Source organism: Pinus tabuliformis, chromosome X (assembly GCF_031772625.1).
Source record: "Pinus tabuliformis cultivar Carrire ecotype Pingquan chromosome X, CPIR1, whole genome shotgun sequence".
Lineage (NCBI taxonomy): Eukaryota > Viridiplantae > Streptophyta > Pinopsida > Pinales > Pinaceae > Pinus > Pinus tabuliformis.
This window is the reverse complement of record NC_142308.1, coordinates 485,779,609-485,799,932: the sequence shown is the minus strand read 5'-3', so window position 1 is coordinate 485,799,932 and position 20,324 is coordinate 485,779,609. Positions and strand designations below refer to the sequence as shown.

The 20,324-nt window shown below is 41.2% G+C and overlaps 1 protein-coding gene across 2 annotated transcripts in view; it reads right to left on the bottom strand.

Annotated features, from left to right (window-relative positions):
• The window catches only part of LOC149140790 (synaptotagmin-5-like), a 156,051-nt gene that overhangs the window by 77,669 nt on the left and 58,058 nt on the right, over positions 1 to 20,324 (bottom strand). For both annotated transcript variants that reach the window (XM_089452969.1, XM_089452968.1), the window contains exons 2-4: positions 8,167 to 8,271; positions 7,987 to 8,037; positions 7,682 to 7,802 (exon numbers count right to left, since the gene is read on the bottom strand). In XM_089452969.1, the coding sequence (XP_089309095.1) occupies positions 7,682 to 7,802; positions 7,987 to 8,037; positions 8,167 to 8,271 (277 nt within the window). The remainder of the gene's footprint in view (positions 1 to 7,681; positions 7,803 to 7,986; positions 8,038 to 8,166; positions 8,272 to 20,324) is intronic.

Below are 20,324 nucleotides of genomic sequence, written 5' to 3'. Positions count from 1 at the left end.
GCCCTTGGATAGCTCCTCTTATCAATGGCAGACCTGGCCCTGCCTTTCGATCCTCAAGAGGATTACGGCAAGGCTGTCCTTTATCCCCCTACCTTTCCCTCTTAATGGCTGAGTCCTTCAGTTGCGCCCTTGACCATAAGCAACAGACAGGCCTCATCACTGGTATTAAATTTGAAGATGGAGTGAAAAACATCAATCACTCCCAATTAAGGGCTCCCGTAGCTGGATGTGATCCAAGAGTTTGGGCACCTCAAGGATCCTACCCCTGCATGTAGTCCTCTCAACTACAACTCAATGTCTCCCCACCTCTTCTCTAGAAGGCACATGAGCACTCATGGCACAATCGTCATCAGTCTCGACATCCTTCTCCGCCTTTGCTGGAGCTGCCTTTGAGTCAGAAGCTTCTCCCTTGCCTTTCTTCCTAGGGCACTGAGATGCATAATGTCACAGCTCCCCAAAATTGAAGCACTTGACCTTGGAGGTGTCCTTATTCTTCCTCTTTGATGCAACCCTAAGGCTGCCACAAATCATGTACCTTATTGGGACTAAATTTCCCTTTCATACGGCCCTTTAAAACTTTATACCTACATGCCCCTTATATATATGCATCGAAAGCATTTGCTTCGCAGGCATTTAGCCTTAAAAATCCCAAATCACCCCACTTTACATCATTTCTCTACAAAATATAGGCCTTTTACTCTATCGGGAGTGGAAAGCCTTCGAAAAAGCTTAAACCATGCCTTTTCCCTTTCGAGACCGAATACTCTGCAAAATGCCAAAACAAAGCCTTTCTGCCTTTTTACACAGTTATGCATGTTATCGTCGCAGATCTAGATCTGGCCAATCAGACGGCTCAGATTAGATCGCAATATCGGCGGTCGGGGTTCCAACGGCCCATAACTATCGGCACTATTCCTTGCGGAGGTCCGATGCGATAAAGTTTATCGCTATCGCGATTGCGATATGCCCGGTTTACGATACACTGTCGCCACTTCAAAACCCTGATGCGATATGTCGCAATCAACAATCGCAGAAGGTCGGGTCTAGGCCTTTGACATACACCGCTCCAATGGTGCAATGCGATTATGCGTCCGGACCCGATAGGTTCCAAAACTCTTATGCATAGATTTTCACATCCGCTTCCTTGAATCCGCTAAGTGTTAGCGTGATTTGCCTTGTAAATGGATTTCGGCGATGCAACAAGGCTATACACAAGGGCTATGTGATCCGGTTCTACAGACCCGATAATGTTCAAAATCTCTGTCTAAAGGATTTGAGATCTGGATTCTCAATCCAACTGTGTTTTACGCCCGATACTTAATGTATTTGGGTTTTCTGCCTTCAAAACCAGTTCAATGGAATGCACCCACCAAACGATCCTTTAACACAGTAATTCCCTTAAAACATATGAAAAACACAGGCCGACATTAAGAGCATTAGAATATAGATAGAAAAACAAGCATTCAAGCCTGGGCGGGCTGATTATGTGATTTATGCATGCACACTGATTATTCACAGTAAACGAATAACAGAGCTTCACCCTTCAGCTTGATCACACAGGCAAGGCCCTCTGTCGCAAAAGAAATGCATTCAATCACATAGTTCTATCACTCCAACCAATCCTCTATATACAAACATAAATATGAAAATATATTTGGGAATCTCTCCCTTCTCTGGCCTAATTAATTTAATTAATGGCCTCTTCCCCCTACACAGCCCATAGACTTACAGTGCTCTCGGGTCCTCTCCCTCTCTATCTCTCCTCTCGCCCTCCTTCAGAAAACAAAGAAAATTGCATATATGCTAAGTTAACCATCTCCTCCACAATTGGAGGAATAAATTATACATTTAGAATTCAAGTCCTATCCTAATCTAAACAAACTAGACTACTTGGCTTGATCTCCATGCAGGGAGGATCATTTGCTATGTATTCCAAATTCTGTTCAAAATTAGGCAATAATGAACTACTTACATGTACTTGAAATTAATACAAATTAAACAACCAATTCTTCCTCCAAACTTGCATTAGCCACAACATGTCACCACTCCATCACATTGCTGGCTAGGTCTAGATGCTCCTGCATCACTCTTCTGAACCCCTTGTTGTCCCGCAGATGCTAGAGTCGCATCCTCCTCCTCCTCTTTCTTGACTCGAACTCCCTTACCACTACTCCCTGCCTTGGTCAACCTCTTGATCTCTTCCTGTCGAAGAGCTACCCACATCTCCTCCCAACTGGAGAGGGTCGCTACCCACGTCTCCTAGTCCTCGAAGACTGCATTCAAAGCAGTCTTGGCCATAATCTTTGGATCCGGTGTAGACCCCACGGAAGTAAGCTGGTTGCGAATTCCTTGCAATCTAAAAAGGAAGTGATCAATCTCCTCTCATTTCTGCATCTGATATGACCTCAGTTGATTCTCCAATAGCATCTTCTGCTGCACGAAAGAGCCCTGTTATAAGGTAGTCAACTTCTGCCACATCTCATCTGTCGTATCCTTCTCAGCAATATGTCGTATGACATGATCCTTGACCCCGTCTAAGATCATGCATTTCACCTCTGCCATGGCCTATACTTCTCATTTGCATCAGGGTCAATTGGGACAGCTACGGTTTTCAAGGCATAGTCCTTGATGCGATGTTTATCCAAGATTGCCAAGATCCTAGCCTTCCAAATGACAAAATTGGAAGCCCTGCCCAATCTATCATGATCCCTTAATCTGTTCACTGCCATCTCTGCTCCTCTTCTAGACTCCCTCTTAGTCTCGACTTCCCTCCTGGAAACCCTCCTGCCAACTGTCAAATCACTCCACTCCAATCTCTCTTTGCTGCTGCAACTCAGATATGGATTTCTTGGCTAGAAATTCGTTGAGGTAGTGCTTTCCTCTACCTTGGTTCAATCTCCTTATACACTATTCTGCACTGACAGAAACAGCGTCCCACCAGCTCTTCAAATCAAAATTTTCACAACTCCCTTAGCCCTGGCAACTAAAGAACTGATCTATTCTGGCTCTGCGCAATCACAGTGAGAGTTGGATCAGCTCCTCCTGACCTCGACGTCAATCCTTCCTGGCTGAGAAAGATGATTGAGCACTGCGTAGGCCTGATCTGCCCCCCTCTGCCTCTGCGCTGACTCTCCTCCTGGCTCAGAATGCTGACGCAGGCTCTACGTGAGCCTCTATGTCACCCTCTTTGCACTGCGTCACTCTTCCTTCTGCGTCTTTGGCTATGGAACAACATTGTCTCTCGGGACAGCTACTTCTCTGCTGCAAACTCTCAGATTTTCCCGGTTGGTGCCTTCAGTCTCCTATGATCTGCAATCGCTCTGATACCATGTGAAAATTCCTGAATCTAACACATCGAAAACCCCTACTGCAATATCTAGTTTACTATCTCCTACTTGTTCTTTACATTAACAAGTTATTTAATAACATAAACATCGAAGTAAACACAATTGCAGCCTTCACAAATATACAGATCAACAACTGAAATAAATTGAGACAACACAAAGGACACCGTTATTTTTGGACAATCGTCCACCGAAAAACCCAATTCGGGAAAACCGGTGCAGCATATATGAGGGTTTTATTATTAAGCAAATTTTTGAATACAACTAGGGTGCCAGAAATGGCTCACCCTTCAGAAAATATCCTCGGCAACAGTACCTTTATCTAGAGACAGATATTCTGGCTAATTAGCAACCGGATGAACAATCCCACAGTGACTCCAATTGTTCCTTGTGCTGGACAGCGAAAGCTGCTCCACACACTCCTCTGGAACTGAGTCACCCTTCAAGAACTGCATCACTCTCTCTGGCTCTGCGTCAGCTAATCAACTCCCAGTGTCCCCACAAAATCACCCAGCGCTGCCTTTGAAGCCTTTTGTGTCCTCTGTGTCAGCCTCTGCGGCCCTTTGCGTCCTTTGCGCTGGCCTCCTTAGCCTCTGCATCAGTCCTAGGTTCTGCGTTGCCTTTTCCGGCACTTTGCTGCCTCTCTGATATGTATTCTTCAGCCTTGGATCAAAATCCCTTGTTGAACTGCCCCTCGCTGTAACTGATCTTTAACTCTATTTCCTCAGCAAACCCAGCCCCAGAAAATCGAATTCTTGATCTCTCTTGGTGTGTCTCCAACTGACCCTCAAGCTTCCTCTTATACTTTTCCTTTTGACGATTCAATGGCCGAGATTAAGTCCCTAATCAATAACTAAGATTAGATCTGACTTGATCCTCGTTATTTAGAACTTTCTCACCCATATTATATTAATACACATTAATATTTTAATTTTCCTAAGTTTAGACTTCGGAACTCATTAAAAAAATTAATTATTTTAATATCTCTTCATCTGGGTGGAATTTCTCCAAATGATTTCTAGGTCTTGGAGATCTCATGTGCCTTAGCGTCTCCACCAATTTTTATGGCTAGAGCACATCCAACGCTACCAAAAATCAACACAACCTTTTCCTTAGAGAAATACTTTAGTTCAACAAGAGATACATCTAATGCAGCTAGTCAAGTATGACATCAACAAGATCAACAAGCTATCATCAAACCTGGTCTCCAACCCTCAAGTCAAGTCAAACCAAGTCAAACTTCAACCCTTCAAAATTTCAGCCTTCTCAAATCTGCCCCAAGGACAAGACCCTAGGACTGATCGTTTCGGCTGAAAAGAAGAAGCCCTAGCTCTTGGGAATGACAGGCATGACATCATGCTGGTGAGAATGATGATGAATGCAAGAAGTCCAAGTTCAAGAGGGGGCTGATTTTTCTCAAAAGATAAGTAATCTATATCTTTCCTCTTTAAATTAAGACTATTGCCATTATCTTTAAGTTTTGGTTAGTCTCTTGTCTATGCACTTTGCTTCCTAGTGAGGTTTGCAGGTTGAAGACAATGACTGCCTAGGCCTTGGCAGCAGACAAAGGAAATGGAAGAACAAATCAAAGCAAGAGGACATTCCAGAATTATAGAAGACTAGAATACAAGAGGAGCAGGTAGTTTGAAGTATGCAGTCAAGATCTAGCATGATAGCAACATGGAAGCAAGATTTGAGGAGGTTCTCCCAGCAAGAGGAGAGGATCATGATAAGAAGTTTGCCTCAGTTGGAAGAATTACCTAAAGTCCTCATACATTGAGATTGATTGATTAAGAGCAAAATTGATCTCAATAATTTGTTTATGACGATAGAAGTATCAGAAGCAAACATGTTGTCTTCAGTCAGAGTTGGAAGTAGAATTTGGCATGAAGAATCTTGTATCGATACACTAAAAATGTGTTTTAATGTGTTTTCCTTGGCAAAAAAGCAAAAGCTCTCAGAAACACTTTCTTGGTACCCTTTTTCTCAACATCTTATGAAAAGTTTCAAATTTGAGTTTTGATGTTTACTGTTTGAGAAAGTACTAACTCGAAATCTACGTCAAAATCAAAGGTGCATGATCGGCGTTACCCAACACCTTTATTGTATTGAAAAATGGGTGCATCATCGGTTCTACCCGACACTCTTTTCTTCAGCGAGCAAGCGTGATTCATTCACTTTTAAAAACTGGGCAAAGCAGGCAAACGACTACAAAATGCCAACCAAGAAATTGAACTTTTTCAACATCATCTTGATGATGCACTTCATGAAATTGACAAGCTACACAAACAACATAAACAAGACAATTCAATAAGGAACAATTTCTTTAAAGAATTTGTTGATTACACTAGAGGACGCATAAGTACGCTAGAAGACAGGTTGTTTTCACTGGATGGATGGATAAATGGTCTCCTCAAAAGTAATGATAAGAAAGATCAAATGATAGTACCATTGCAACAAGTATTACTAGCAAAGGAAAATGTGTTATCAGCTCTTGAAGATGAAGTAAGAAGAATGAACCCAGAAATAGTGATTTGTGATGCTAGATATGATACATGTGATTTGCTTCCAAAGTTTGACAGTTCATATGATAAGAGTGATTTGTTTGATAGTTCATCTGATGTATATGATTATGTATCCCTCTCATGTTATGAGTCTAAGCAAAACAATCCTGGTAATATTTCTGAAGATAAAACTCATATTGAAAATGATGATTCTCCTGTTGTTGTTGTTAGTGAAGATGTTGTAATAGGTTGTTTTGAACAACACACAAGGATTTGGTTCAAAAATTATGAACAAACTTGGTTATCAAGGAAAAGATTTAGGCAAGCATGATGAAGGTATCCAACAGCCTATACAAATATGTGTAAGGCCAAGAAATGAAGGCCTTGGAGGCCTTGGTTGTAAAGGAAACACAAGCAATGCAACCATAAAATTTGTAAAAGCAGAATCATCGACAACAAATGAATTATCTACAGATAGAAGCAACAACAAACCAGAGCAGAAGCAGTACAAAACCAAGTGCAGAAGCAGGAGCAAAAGCAACATTGCAGTCATTGCGGAAGGAAAGGACATGTACAGGTAAAATGTTGGAATCATCATCCTTACAGTGTTTGTGGTCTCAAATCACAATCATCTTAAGTGTTGGAACAGAGATATATCAAAGTCACATAATGAGCTGAAACTACATGAGAAATGTAATGGTTGAGGGTAATCCACCAAAACCTGGGATATTCGGGTTAGCCAAAGCATACCCAAAATGATGATTGATGATGATGCAGGGGGGGTAACAAGTGCAGGTACAAGATCCAGAAAGATGCAGCAGGAAGACTAACAAATGAAGAAACAGATGAATATGAAGAAGAAAGAGATGATGCAGAACGCAAACGACAAAGATGATGAAGACAACTCAAGACATCCAGATTAAATCATAAGTATTCATTAAGGGGGAGTATGAAGGAATAATTCATACTTACGATATTATAAAATTATTATTAATTTAAGTAGAATTATTCTAGAAAGTTTACATAAGATCAAAGATGAGTATATCGAGAGAATTGAGGGATGAAGATCTCATGGAGATATTGTGGAGATTGTTATGGAGGTGATTGAACCAATTAGCCATATTGGAAATGTTGTTATGAGAACCTCAAAGCTATATAGAGAGACCTCATGTACATTGTAGTGTATTCATGTGTGAGAGGGTGATGTATTATTATTGTAATTAAACAATGTGATATTTGTGAGTGTATATTGTTGTTCTTATGTGTGTTACTGTTGTCACCTGCTGCTTTTAATGCCAACAGGGATTCCATGCATCAACAAGAAACCCATGGCACACTCAAGGTGCCACCACGGTAACCACTGAACCAGCAGAACAATTGGCCAAGCAATTTTGGTTAATCATGGTTGCTCCTCTCTACATAGCTGTGATGGAGATAAGGAGAACCTTTTTTCCTTGGTTTTCTCATATCTTTTCTGATAACTAGGATACCAGTAGCATAATTTTTTTTCAAAAATATTTTAGAAGTGTATTTCTGCTACGCTGACACTAGTTTTTTAAAAAATCATTAATTCATGTCTTGGTTTGATCCTATTTTCTATAAATAAACATTGGAATTGCATCCTGGTTAGAAACAAATTCCAGATGTAATTGCTAATTTGTTTCTATATATGTGGGGCCCAAAAACGAGTTTAAGGGGCCCAAGAACAATCTGTATTTTGTATGCATCTCTCTGTGAATATTCAGAATTATAAGTATACCCATTTATCCACCAAAAACTAATTACTCTTTTGCTCATAGATAAATAATATCAGGAATCAGGATAGATGCAAACCTGTGAATTGCGGAGCAACAGTACCAAGTGTAAGTTTTGAAAATGTCAGAGAATCCAAAATGGCTGGTCTATATTGCTCTAGAATTGGCTCTACTAGAGCTTTCATCATCTGAGATGCTGCCTGTTGCACCACATGAATATGGTTATAGATCATAACAAACTAAGAAACACAAAATTTAATAATAAAGTATGCATTTGATCACAACATACTAGTAAGCACAAATCCAAAATTTGAAAGTTCAAACTAGATTCACAAGCTACAAAAACCAAGAGGTATATGAAACCAGCACCATATTAATGGTTACCTGATCAAAATATGGCCAGACCTTCTCTAACTCAGTGTTTAGCCATTTTAACTGTAATAACACAAAAGAAGATATTTATGTAATTCTTCAACAGCAAACAAAATTGAAGTCAGAATATCTAATACATTGGTCGAGAACCCACATATCAGGGTAGTCAAGAAAAATGTTCATGTGTCTTGCCTTTTGAAACTGGGAAAAAACAACCCATGGTGGGAAGAATTCTTTTGGAAGGAGCTTTCTCGAATCTTCAACTGTCAACCTCGACAAAGCAGCAATATATGCAGCCTGTAATAAACCTTTCTTAATGCATATTCAAATTAAGAAACAAAAGTTGAAGAAAAAAATATATATTGAATCAAATTTATGCTAGAGACAGAATGCATATAAGTCAAAGTAAAAGGAAAATATAATTGTCTATAGGTGATAACTATAGTCTAAACATGCATGTACAGAGGATAGTTCACCAGATGGACAGTAATAAAAAATAATAATAATAATCTTACATACAGCAAGGTAACAAAGAATAAATGTATAAAGTAAACAATTCAAAATATCTCTGAAAGCCTGTGCTGTAAATGGTTTTAACTGAAACATCAGAAAAGGCTTGTATCAGTGCAAAATTGCAAGAAAAATATTATTAATTCCAACATCTACCACTATAAAATCACCCAAATGCTAGTGTATAGTATCATCTACTGAGGGATCATCTTATGTTATATGGTGCTGAGCTCACACAGTCTGAAGTCTCAGAAAACCAATGAGTGACGAGAAGCAATGTTTGCATCCGATCATCCATGGTGAGGGCATTCATTGGATGTCTAAAGAAGATGTTATGAAGACCTTATTGTAATAATCTGGCATATACTAGGGTGGCTATCTAATTGTGTCTTGTTAGACTTATCAGAGAGAGAGAGAGAGAGCTATTGGAAGTTGATTTGTGTCTTTTCCTACTTGAACCAGCATTTTGGGTGTGAATATATTGAGTCAAGAGTTACTAGAGTTGACACTTTGTCAATTCGTGTCATAGTTGAATGTCCTACTAAATTGAGTCGACTATTTGGTCAACCAGCTAGTCAATTATGGTCATGGACAATGTTGCCTCAATTGTATAAATGATCACAAGCAACTAATATATTTCAAATATTCGCTTCATTGATTCAATTGTTCGAAGATGACATATTTTAATCTAAGTTGATGGCATGGATCAAAATGGCAAGTAGAATGATAACTAAGGAGATAAAAGAATGGACAGGAGATATGAATTGATAACTATCTTCAAAGCTTCAAAGCTATGAATGTAAGAATTTCAGAAGTGTTTTTGAAGCTCAAGCTAGATGGTCAAAGGCTAAACATAGACCACCTAAAATAAATTCTTATCAGGTTTATTTGTTAATTGAACAATTATGATATTGTGCTGATCTCTCACCAAATTGCCGTTTTATTCGACTATTTGTCAGGCATATGCAAAAATCTACCTGTTACTGCTCAAACTAGCAAGGGGTCCTAGAGGGGCACTTGCTAGGTCAAGAGTAACAATGAAGCTAAAGCCCACTATCACCACAGCTAAAGCCTCCTACTCTTTATGGACTTTCACCAATGGGAGGAGACCCGATATATAGAGAATCACCTATGAAGAATAGATCAACTAAGATGAATGTGAAGCGATCTCAATGACTCTTTCCTAGGAGAGACTCAAGTGTGGGACTTTCTTGCTTTCTAAGCAAGGTGCAAGGTTCTCTAGGGTAGGGGAATAGGGATTTGAGAGCTTGGCTTAGGGAATGTGACTTGTAAAGGAGTTTCCTAAACCCTAAAATCCTTGTGGAACTTGGTTTCCCAAGTGGTTTTTGAAGAGTTGACTTTGATAAGATATGGGACCACACGGGACCAAGTGGACCTAGGTTAGGTCAAGAGGAGGGAATTTAGCAACCATTGATGAGCTTGACCTAAACAAGGAAGAGAAGGGATCAAAGAAAAGATCTTCACTTAGAGGTGCTAAAATGATCCCTATGAGGTACTAGCCTAGGGAAACCTAGAGCAAAAATCGGTCTCAAGGCTAGGGCTTGGGATATCTCACAATCCCACCATCGGAATTTCCTCAAATTTGCAAGGGACCTAGGACACACATCAGCGCAAAAAAGGCCAAGAGATCGAAGTTTTTCTATGGGTGGTTTGTCAGGAAAGTGATGCCCTAGGAGGCATAATGTGGCCAGACCTGGAATAAAGAAGAAAAGGTGAAGAAAAATGGTTCTTAAAATGATCACCTTATGGTAGACCAGTGCCTAATCCTTTGGGGAGATTGGAGTCAAGAAGAATAATGAGAATGGACTTCATTTCTAGGTCAAGGAGGCTTCAAGGACTACTTCGCTTAGCATTAGGGCAAAAGAGAGTGACCTTAAAGCTTTATACTTCGTTTTGCAAGATGAGATGGCTTATCAAGATGAATTCAACCATAGAATTATCCCTAGGAAAATTCGTTCAACATACATGGCCCATACATAGAGAGATGCTATCTAGAAACAATAATTCCACAATTTCGCAATAATGCATGCAGCAATTAGCCCTAGTATAGCGAAAATCCCATTATCAATGCATGTGACAAAGTAAAAGAAAGAATAGCATTAAATTTTGTACTTACATGTAAGAGAATATATCCAACCATCAACAAATTGCCAATCAAGAAGCTCCAAGACAAGAAGAGATAATCCAAACATCAAAATTCATTCCATGCTCCAAAATTTCGTCCACCAAGAAGGAATAGCAAAAATATCTAGAGAGATACAAGTCCAAACCAAGTGATGATGCTAAAATGAATCCTCATCACTTCTATTTATACACTTCTAATGAGTTTGATTTAGCTACTTAGGCCTACATTAGCCCCTAAAATAAAAATAATGTGCAAAATAACTAACTTTTGGTGACAAGCCCACCAAACTAGCTCATAAACAAAATAATAAGCCTCTTAAGAGATCAAACGATCAATAATACATATCGTTGGGCCTTCTAAGAAGCCTGATGAAGTCCATAAGTGTCATAATGATGAATAGGACTCCCAAAAGTAGTGGACAAGGGGTTGGCCCCTTGTTCTCCAAATAATAAACTTGTGGTGCTCCCAATGGGTGTGAGGGCACACAAGTAACCTCATGGGTCTCCAAGTAGGTCGAAGATGCTTGTAGACCATTTGTAAGGGCTCAGATGATGGTGTAAGTGATGCCACATCAGCATACAAGTCCTGGGTCATCTACCAAGTGCATGGTACAATTGTGGGGTCGGTTGGGCATGGTGAACCAAGTGCATCTTCCTCGTCCAATAAGTGAATCTCGAGAAATCTCTAAACATCTTTGGGGATCCATGGAGTGTTGTCTATTGTTGTGGAAACCCATGGCTCTCAACACACACCCTACATGTGCCAATGTAGCCCTCTGGAGGGTTAGGACCCTATATAGGGAGACCAAACCCAAAATGGAGACCATCTGCAATCCTGCATAAGATCCAATGCGTCCCCTAGCCTTCTAGTACAACAAGTCATCAAAGGAAATCGAGTTAAAGAATTTACAAACCATGGACAATAGGTGGGCACTTCATAATGGCATGCCCTTCTATAGTGGGCTTTGACATGTGCTAATGTCTCTAAGCTCCAAATGGGGTTAACCAAGTACATACTTCAAAGGGTGGTGGCATGTGATAAGGAGATGAATGGAGTAGGGAATGAAAGGGGAAATCCTGGGCCACAAGCTGAGGTACAAGGGTAGCTAATAAAAGGGAAGCCCACACTTGGGTATATAATGTATAGGAGGGAGAAAACGTGGTGTATGAGGTGCCCCAACCTTGATTTTTCCACCCTTCTTTATGTTTTTTTCCTTTTTATGATTTTTCTTTAATTAATTGCTCGGGGCTCAAGGGATAAGAGCATGATGTGTAAGGCATAGCAGTAGATACCCCCTTTAAGGTAGGGTGGTTCATTGCCTACCAGGGATTGGGGCAATCATGGGTTCCTGAATGATAAAGGAGGCTCATATAGGACCTATAGTGTAAGGCCTTCGCAAACTTGGGCGGTTGGGCGTTGGGTGCGATGGGCGCACGGGCACGGCGGGCGCGCGTTGGTGCGACGGGCGTGCGAACTTGCGACGAGCAGGCGCTCCACATGCGATGAAAATGCGACGAAGGCTGATACATATGCGACGATACACAGCACTTGGGAGAAAAACGACTAAGTGTTGGGGCAAGTTTATACATGCGATAGGAGGAGCTTGCGTTTGGAAGCAAGCCGACTTGTTAATAAAGGCCTTGTGGGTGTATTGTGGGGTCGGCCAAAGGGCTGACACCCCCATGTGAACCACGTAGGAAAGGTATATACATATGAGTGCGAGAGCTCATTCATTCATTCAAGACTTTCGCTCATAGCCTTCGCATAAGACAAAAGGAGTGCGCAGATTTAGTGAGGAAATGCGCACACCTCATGCGCATTAGACTTGAAGGTTTGTGCCGGTTGTCTTGGTGGATGGTTGGCAAAGAGTGCCATGCGTGAGTGGATTCTTGGGTACGGTTTCGTGCAGGATTTGGTAGGAAGGTTGGGTGGCTCGGGTGAGCACCTCTTCTTATGCAAAGGTGCACGACACGTTGTAAAAGGCAGGTGGCCTGTTTATTGTAAAAATTGGTTAAGTGTGAGACTTGGTTCGGCCAAGACACACTATTGTATTGTAATCTGATATTCTTAATAAAATTGTCGGGCAGACTCACATTACGGGGAGTTGCCCCTCCCCTTTATACTTGTTGCAATTGTTGTTCTCGGTTTAATTGCATATGGATAATGAATGAGTATGGGCTTCATTAAAGTATAAAGGATAATGCTTTTACTTGGTTGCGAAACACAAACTAAGTATGTTAATGTTGGAGTAGGCGTAGTCCACGAATGTTAGTATTGTTAAAAAGAAAGCGTTCGGTGGTGCCGCACCTCGCTACAAGCGGTTGGAAGACTACCGCAGGTGTAGGGGCGTGACAGTTGGTATCAGAGCAAGGTTTGCTCGTGAAGGTTTGAAGCTGATACACAACTTGACAGTTGGTATCAGAGCTCGGTCGGAGCTGGTGAGCAAAGGTTGCTCGTGACAGTGACAAGGGTACTTGCAGGTGAAGGAAACCGTTTCACACGAAGTGTAACAAGGGCTGGTTCGGGTTGCAGGTGACTTGGTGAAGATGTCTATCTTGCAGAAATTGGGTTATGCATCCTTCGAAGAATTCGAAGGGAGTCTACTTGAAGAGTCAGAAAGAGTAAAACAAGGATTTGTAGAATGTGGCAAAAGGTTGTTTGAAACAAGGGATGCTCTTCGTGCCTTGGTTAAGGAAGGGATTTCTGATGAGAATAGAGAGGAAGCTCTTCGACTTGCAGAGGAAGCAGACTTGATTGAAGCAGAACTCAAGGAGCTCAAGATAAGACAGAAATTGAACCAAAAGAAGTGGGATTGCCTAGCTCTTGAAGTGAGGCATCTCCTAGCCTTGAAGAGGAAGGCTGAAGCTGAGGAAGAGCTTCTTCAACTCGGTTGGGCAATGGAGCAAGGTGAAGTTGCAGATTGTGCCAACAAGGAAGAGGAAGCCGTGATAGTTGAAGATGTTGCAAACATGACCATGATGGAGGATGAACTTGAGGATGATCAAGTTGGACCAGGATCGTGCAGTTTGTGGACATGGATGAATGAGGAAGAGCCTCATGATGATGATGATGTAAGTACCGTTGATACTTGTGTTTCATTTGGGCATTTGGTAGATGGACCGTATGCAGGGAGAGGCAAAGCCAGTTTGCCTATGCTAGGGAGGATCTCGCCATGGATGACTAGGATGGAACCTTGTATGGAGAAGCAAGGATTGTCGATTGTTGCAGGACTTGTTGGGGCTGCTTGTGACCTTATGGTAGAAGGTACAAAGGCCCTTGACAAGGGAGGAACATGATGATCGTTGTGGAGGATTGGGTCATGCTTTAGCCACATGGAGAATGGCTAAGTGCCCGGCATGACTCATGGACAGATTGAGGAGGGCACACACTTGTGATGCTTGGGTGGACTTCTCATGGCCGAGACCAAGAGATAGTCTTGGTGGACACTTTGGTGGAGGAGCTATGATGGAAGGGACTCATGACATGATGATGATATGGTTGGGTGACCGAGTTCACTAAACCGAAGATAGCAGCTTGGATGAGGATGACCGATTGTTGTGGTAGGTCTACTTGGTTGGACTACATGGACAACATAGTCATGGACATCAGGTTGGAGGCATGGAGCATGGCAGTCTTATGCAGGGACATTGTGTGGGAGCACTTGTAGAGGTGTCATGGACATCCAATGAGGAGTGCCAAGGCAAGGATGTTGTGCAGATGGATTTGCTAGTGTGACATGGAGACTTATTACTTGTGAGCCGATGGAGAGGTTGTGCACTTTGGTACAACAAGACCATGGACTTGGATGGAGTTATGAGCAGATTATGGAGCATTCCTACTACATGGAGATGTTGGTTGGAGATGACTCATGGAGCTCATGATGACATGAGATTGTTGTGACTTTTAGGGACTTCATACATGGTGGACTTAGAGGATTTGATGCATTGAGGAGCTGAGGTCAGGAGACTTTGATGCAGTATGGGATGCATACTTTCAAAGTACATGTATGGGCATGGCTTGGAAGAGTGACTTGATGTAGAGGATCGGTATGAGGCACTTTGGAGTGATGGAGTTACAACGATGATGATGATGATGCTTTGGTGATACACTTGAGCATGGGTTGAGCCGAGACTCAACTACTTTCTATACATGAGAGCTGATCTGATCGAGGATCATGGGCAGCACATGGATAGGTGAGACAAGTGCATACTTGTTTCTATGGAGACTTGAGGGATGGCACATTGCAGATGATGAAGAGGCTTCATGGACCTGAATGGGGCACATCGAGAGTTGGTTTGAGGAGATGGTCTCTTCACATGGAGGAGACACACATATGGACAACATGTTGCAGATGAGATGGATGGAGTTTCCATGGACCTGAGCATGGATTATGGAGATAGATTCTTGATGAGTCAAGGATGTGACAGGATGTTTTGAGAAACAACTGATGTGGGCATCGTGTTGGAGTATCATGGCAGCAGTTCACATGAGGACACATGGTGAGGACAAGAGGTCGGTAATCATGGATCGAGATGACATCTGATGGAGATACATACTTTGGTATGGTGAGCTTGGTGGCAGTGGTCACTAGGCCGAGACATAGTGGAGAAAGAGTCTCTACATATGTTGCAAGGATGTTTGCCTTGTGTAGAAAGGTCGACATCATGGATGAATGATGATCTTGGTGGAGAGCTACCGGGATGGTATGTTGTCGAGGACGACAACGATTTCAGGTGGAGGAGGATGTAAGGCCTTCGCAAACTTGGGCGGTTGGGCGTCGGGTGCGATGGGCGCACGGGCACGGCGGGCGCGCGTTGGTGCGACGGGCGTGCGAACTTGCGACGAGTGGGCGCTCCACATGCGACGAAGGCTGATACATATGCGACGATACACAGCACTTGGGAGAAAAACGACTAAGTGTTGGGGCAAGTTTATACATGCGATAGGAGGAGCTTGCGTTTGGAAGCAAGCCGACTTGTTAATAAAGGCCTTGTGGGTGTATTGTGGGGTGCCAAAGGGCTGACACCCCCATGTGAACCACGTAGGAAAGGTATATACATATGAGTGCGAGAGCTCATTCATTCATTCAAGACTTTCGCTCATAGCCTTCGCATAAGACAAAAGGAGTGCGCAGATTTAGTGAGGAAATGCGCACACCTCATGCGCATTAGACTTGAAGGTTTGTGCCGATTGTCTTGGTGGATGGTTGGCAAAGAGTGCCATGCGTGAGTGGATTCTTGGGTACGGTTTCGTGTAGGATTTGGTAGGAAGGTTGGGTGGCTCGGGTGAGCACCTCTTCTTATGCAAAAGTGCACGACATGTTGTAAAAGGCAGGTGGCCTGTTTATTGTAAAAATTGGTTAAGTGTGAGACTTGGTTCGGCCAAGACACACTGTTGTATTGTAATCTGATATTCTTAATAAAATTGTCGGGCAGACTCACATTACGGGGAGTTGCCCCTCCCCTTTATACTTGTTGCAATTGTTGTTCTCGGTTTAATTGCATATGGATAATGAATGAGTATGGGCTTCATTAAAGTATAAAGGATAATGCTTTTACTTGGTTGCGAAACACAAACTAAGTATGTTAATGTTGGAGTAGGCATAGTCCACGAATGTTAGTATTGTTAAAAAGAAAGCGTTCGGTGGTGCCGCACCTCGCTACAAGCGGTTGGAAGACTACCGCAGGTGTAGGGGCGTGACATATAGGAACCAGGGTGATGGCCATGATGACGGGGTAGAGGTCATGTATTAGCTTTTGCCCACGTACTAAATGTGTTTGTCCCAACCATCTTTTGCATTTTGTGGTACATTTTCCTATTGAATGTGACCAATTATGCTTTTATTTTTCTTTTCAGCTGCATTAACTTCTGGGGCATCATTCCAGGCCTAACCCAAGGTGTGGGCAATGGGAGGGGGAAGGCTAACCGTATGTGGACCTAGTGGGTGAATGTGGATCCAGGTGGAAGAAGTGATGAATGGGGTTATAATGAGTGGAAGGGGTGTGATATATGTGGATGAGGGAGCGGGACCACGCAACCAAAATCAAGGTTTCCCATGTAGTACCATCCCTAAAGCCCAAAGGTCATTATAAGCGATCCCACAGAACTAGGGTCCAAGGTTAACATCCAAAAGAGGTCTAGGGGACAAGAGCATAGACCTAGCCCACTATTTCCACAGAATACCCCCCATTAATCCATGCCCAAAAGTATCCATGATGAGCAAACTACAATACTCAATTACCAGATAACAAGGCATACCTTTAGGTTTGGGAGGCCCACCTTCAAACATACGATCATGACAGATGGGCGAGGGACCACATGGCTGGCTCAGGTGGCGGAGAAATGGCACAACAAGCTAGTTGGTGGCTGCAAGGGGCTACTCGCTGTTGGCTGAGGACCATCTTGGAGAAAAAAATTCTCCTAGGGATATCACCCACAAAATGGTGGGTAACAATACCTAAATTGTTCAATGAGCCATTAAAATTGATAATAAAAGGCAAGCAACATGGACTTTAGTATCCCAACATAAATCTAGGAAAAAAACTAGTTAAAAGGGTGGAATTTGAAGAAATACCTAGTATCTAAGAATATCAACAACATACTTAGAGATGAATTGATCACTAATCCAATAAAAAAGACTAATGGTAATGAGAACAATGGTTTCGCGGTTGGCCCTCTTAACATTGGTTGTTGATGATGATAAGCCCCTTCCTTCTCTTTCCCCAACAACTACAAAGACAAATGACATGTTACCAAGATAAAAATCCATTGGATTTTTGAAATGCTAGGATCCAGATACAGCTAGGACAAAAATATATAATAATATTTTTTTACTTTTAAAAAACATAATCAAAGTGCAAAATCAAAATCATTCAAGAATCACAACATTAAAACTAAAATCATTAGATAATTTATGAATTGGACCACTTAAATACTGCATCTTGTCTCATACAAAAATGATAATGTCTCATCAATGATCACTCTATTAATATGATGATATAGAATAGGTATAACTACAAATCCTAAAATGGGTCTACCTTCTCATTGTTGAGAAATCTATAGGGCAATGATTAGAGTGATTTTTCTTTCCTTGATAACTGCTTGTGATGTATTTTTACTTTTTCTTATTAGTTTCTTTACTTATTATTATTTTTGTATATCATCAAACAACTACCAAAACAAGAAGAACAAGAACACAGAATATAGGCTGCAAGCCAAGGCCAAAACCTCTCCAATTGAGAGGAAAACCTGCAAATCTCTTCTCTTCCTTATAGATTCTTCAATTGACGAATTCCAAGACCTCTAGACCAAGACCAATACCCTCCAAGACCAAGTCCAACTTTTAGGATGATGTGATTTCCTTGAACAAGTCAAACCCAGTCAAATCTCTTCCAGTAGCACAACTTCGACCCCCAACTGTAGAATTTCGACCTCCACTGTAGACCTGAAATTTTCAGCCCTCCTGTAGTTGTTGTCACACGTGTGAGCTTTTTTTAGCCTTCCAAGGCTTCCTCAGACCTTCGCTTGGCTTTCTCTTCCTTCTGGAGCTTGAGGATGGCTTCTTGTGACCTTCGCTTGACCTTCTTTCCTTCCCTTCTTCAAGATCGAACTTGTAGAAGAAAACCCTAGATCTGCTGCAGAAACCCTAGCCTTCCTTCACACGTGTGAGAGAGAAATAGCCCAAAAACAAGTCTCCTTTGTCCTCTTCCTTCTTTGTTGCCTTCTTCTTGTTCCTCCTTCGCTTGGATGAGTGAGTGATGAATGTGCTTCAAGGAGGTTGAGTTTCCTCCTTTATATAGGCTTCTCAAGGTGGACATGGCTCCTCAAATTAGGCCAACTTGCCAGCTGCCAGGCCGACTTGGTCTTGAAGGGTATTTTGACACTTTTAAGGACAAAAATAATTTTCTTTACAAGTTACAATGTGCCTGATGGGGTCTTCAACTTATGACAATGACTCTTTTGACTTCTTGACCTAGGACCAACCCTAGAAGCACTCAATGGGTGCTTGACCTATAAAATAAAAGACCTTGAGCATGAAACCCATGCTCCAAAAATAATAATAATAATTTTCTTTCATTTAGTATTTACAAGAATCAAAAAGTTCATTTCATATTTATGATGACCAAACCTAGTTACACATTTTTCAACACTCATCATCTACATATTGTAACTCTACATCATAAATAGACAATGGGGAGGTGGGAATGTCAAAAATTTCAACAAATGGAGGAACTCGTTGTGTAACATCCTCAAGTAGGCTAAGGTGAGTCATGGCATTTAACGTCATGTTTAAGTCAGATATCTCGAGTTCCACATCCCACATCTTTCTTGAACCTTTCTTATACTCTGGACTAGAATGTGATATAAGGCAGAGGTTGGAATGAACATACATAAGATCCTCAACCTTTGTTGCTCCCAATCTATTTTGTTTCACCAAATGGATGAAGCCATATGTACTCCAATTCCTCTCAACTAATGAGGAACTAGCAACTTACGATAACAACCTCATGTTGTCCCTAACATGGAAGCCCCATCAAGTAATAGGATCTAAATGCCCTTAATCATCCATGGCTAGTGGATCTGAAAAGTTATCAACAGATTGTACAAATGCTCCAAATTCACCTCACATACTTTCCTTTGCAATTCCCACATCCCCATAGGTATTGGACCTTCTTTCACAATGCATCATCAAGAATGATAAATTTTATTCTTTGTCTTGTATCAAAATAGGAAGTCCTCCATGATTCCCAAATGTTGAAAATTGGTAGCTAAGGGATGAATTTTCTTGAATAAAATTTCATTTTTGACTATTCTAAAGTGACTTTCTAAAAATAGAAAGTCACGTCTATCATTGCAACCATGACTTTCCAAACTTAGTAAGTCAACTTGTTTCAAGTGGTAATATATATATATATATATATGATGAAAAATCACCTAACTTATCCTTAATCAATCTCAACTATTTATTTTTTATTTAATCACCAATATATGTATATATATATATATAGATATAATAGTATTATTAAAATTAAATTCCATGTTGTCCTCTCCTACTTGGCACTCAACCATGCCACTTCACATCTCTCTCTCTCCTTGATGGCGAATTGAATTCTCTCTCATTCAATGATACATTACTCTCTCTTTAATGCTCTTACACGCCTCTTACTCTCTCTTACACACTTTAATGATTCATCAAAAAAAGATCCCTCTTACACCTCTTTAATGCATATGTTACACTTCTCCTTAATGGCTCAAATTACTAAGGCAAGCGTATTCCCTCTTGATGGCATGAATTACTAATACAAGCATACCTCCTTTATGGCATAAGTTACACTCCTATTTTGGCATATATAACTCCTCCTCAAGGCATGGGAGTTACTCCATGAATTCAACCTCTTTACTCTTCTGTAGTGTCCCAAATGCAGAAAATTTGGAACAAGCACTTCACATAAAACTAATCACGTATTTAACATAAGATTGCCATGTAAAATTAAGCAAAGAAAGCACTGCAATCCATAACAGCATGAACAGAAAAATACTCAACTTTATTATATTAGATAAACAATGGTTTTACATGCACATACAACCTGTATAGCTGAGATAGCTGGCCTCCAACAGATCTACAACAATGCCACAAATTGGCCTCCAAACAACTGAAAAACCATACACTGCAACCTGTGTACCTGAATGGATT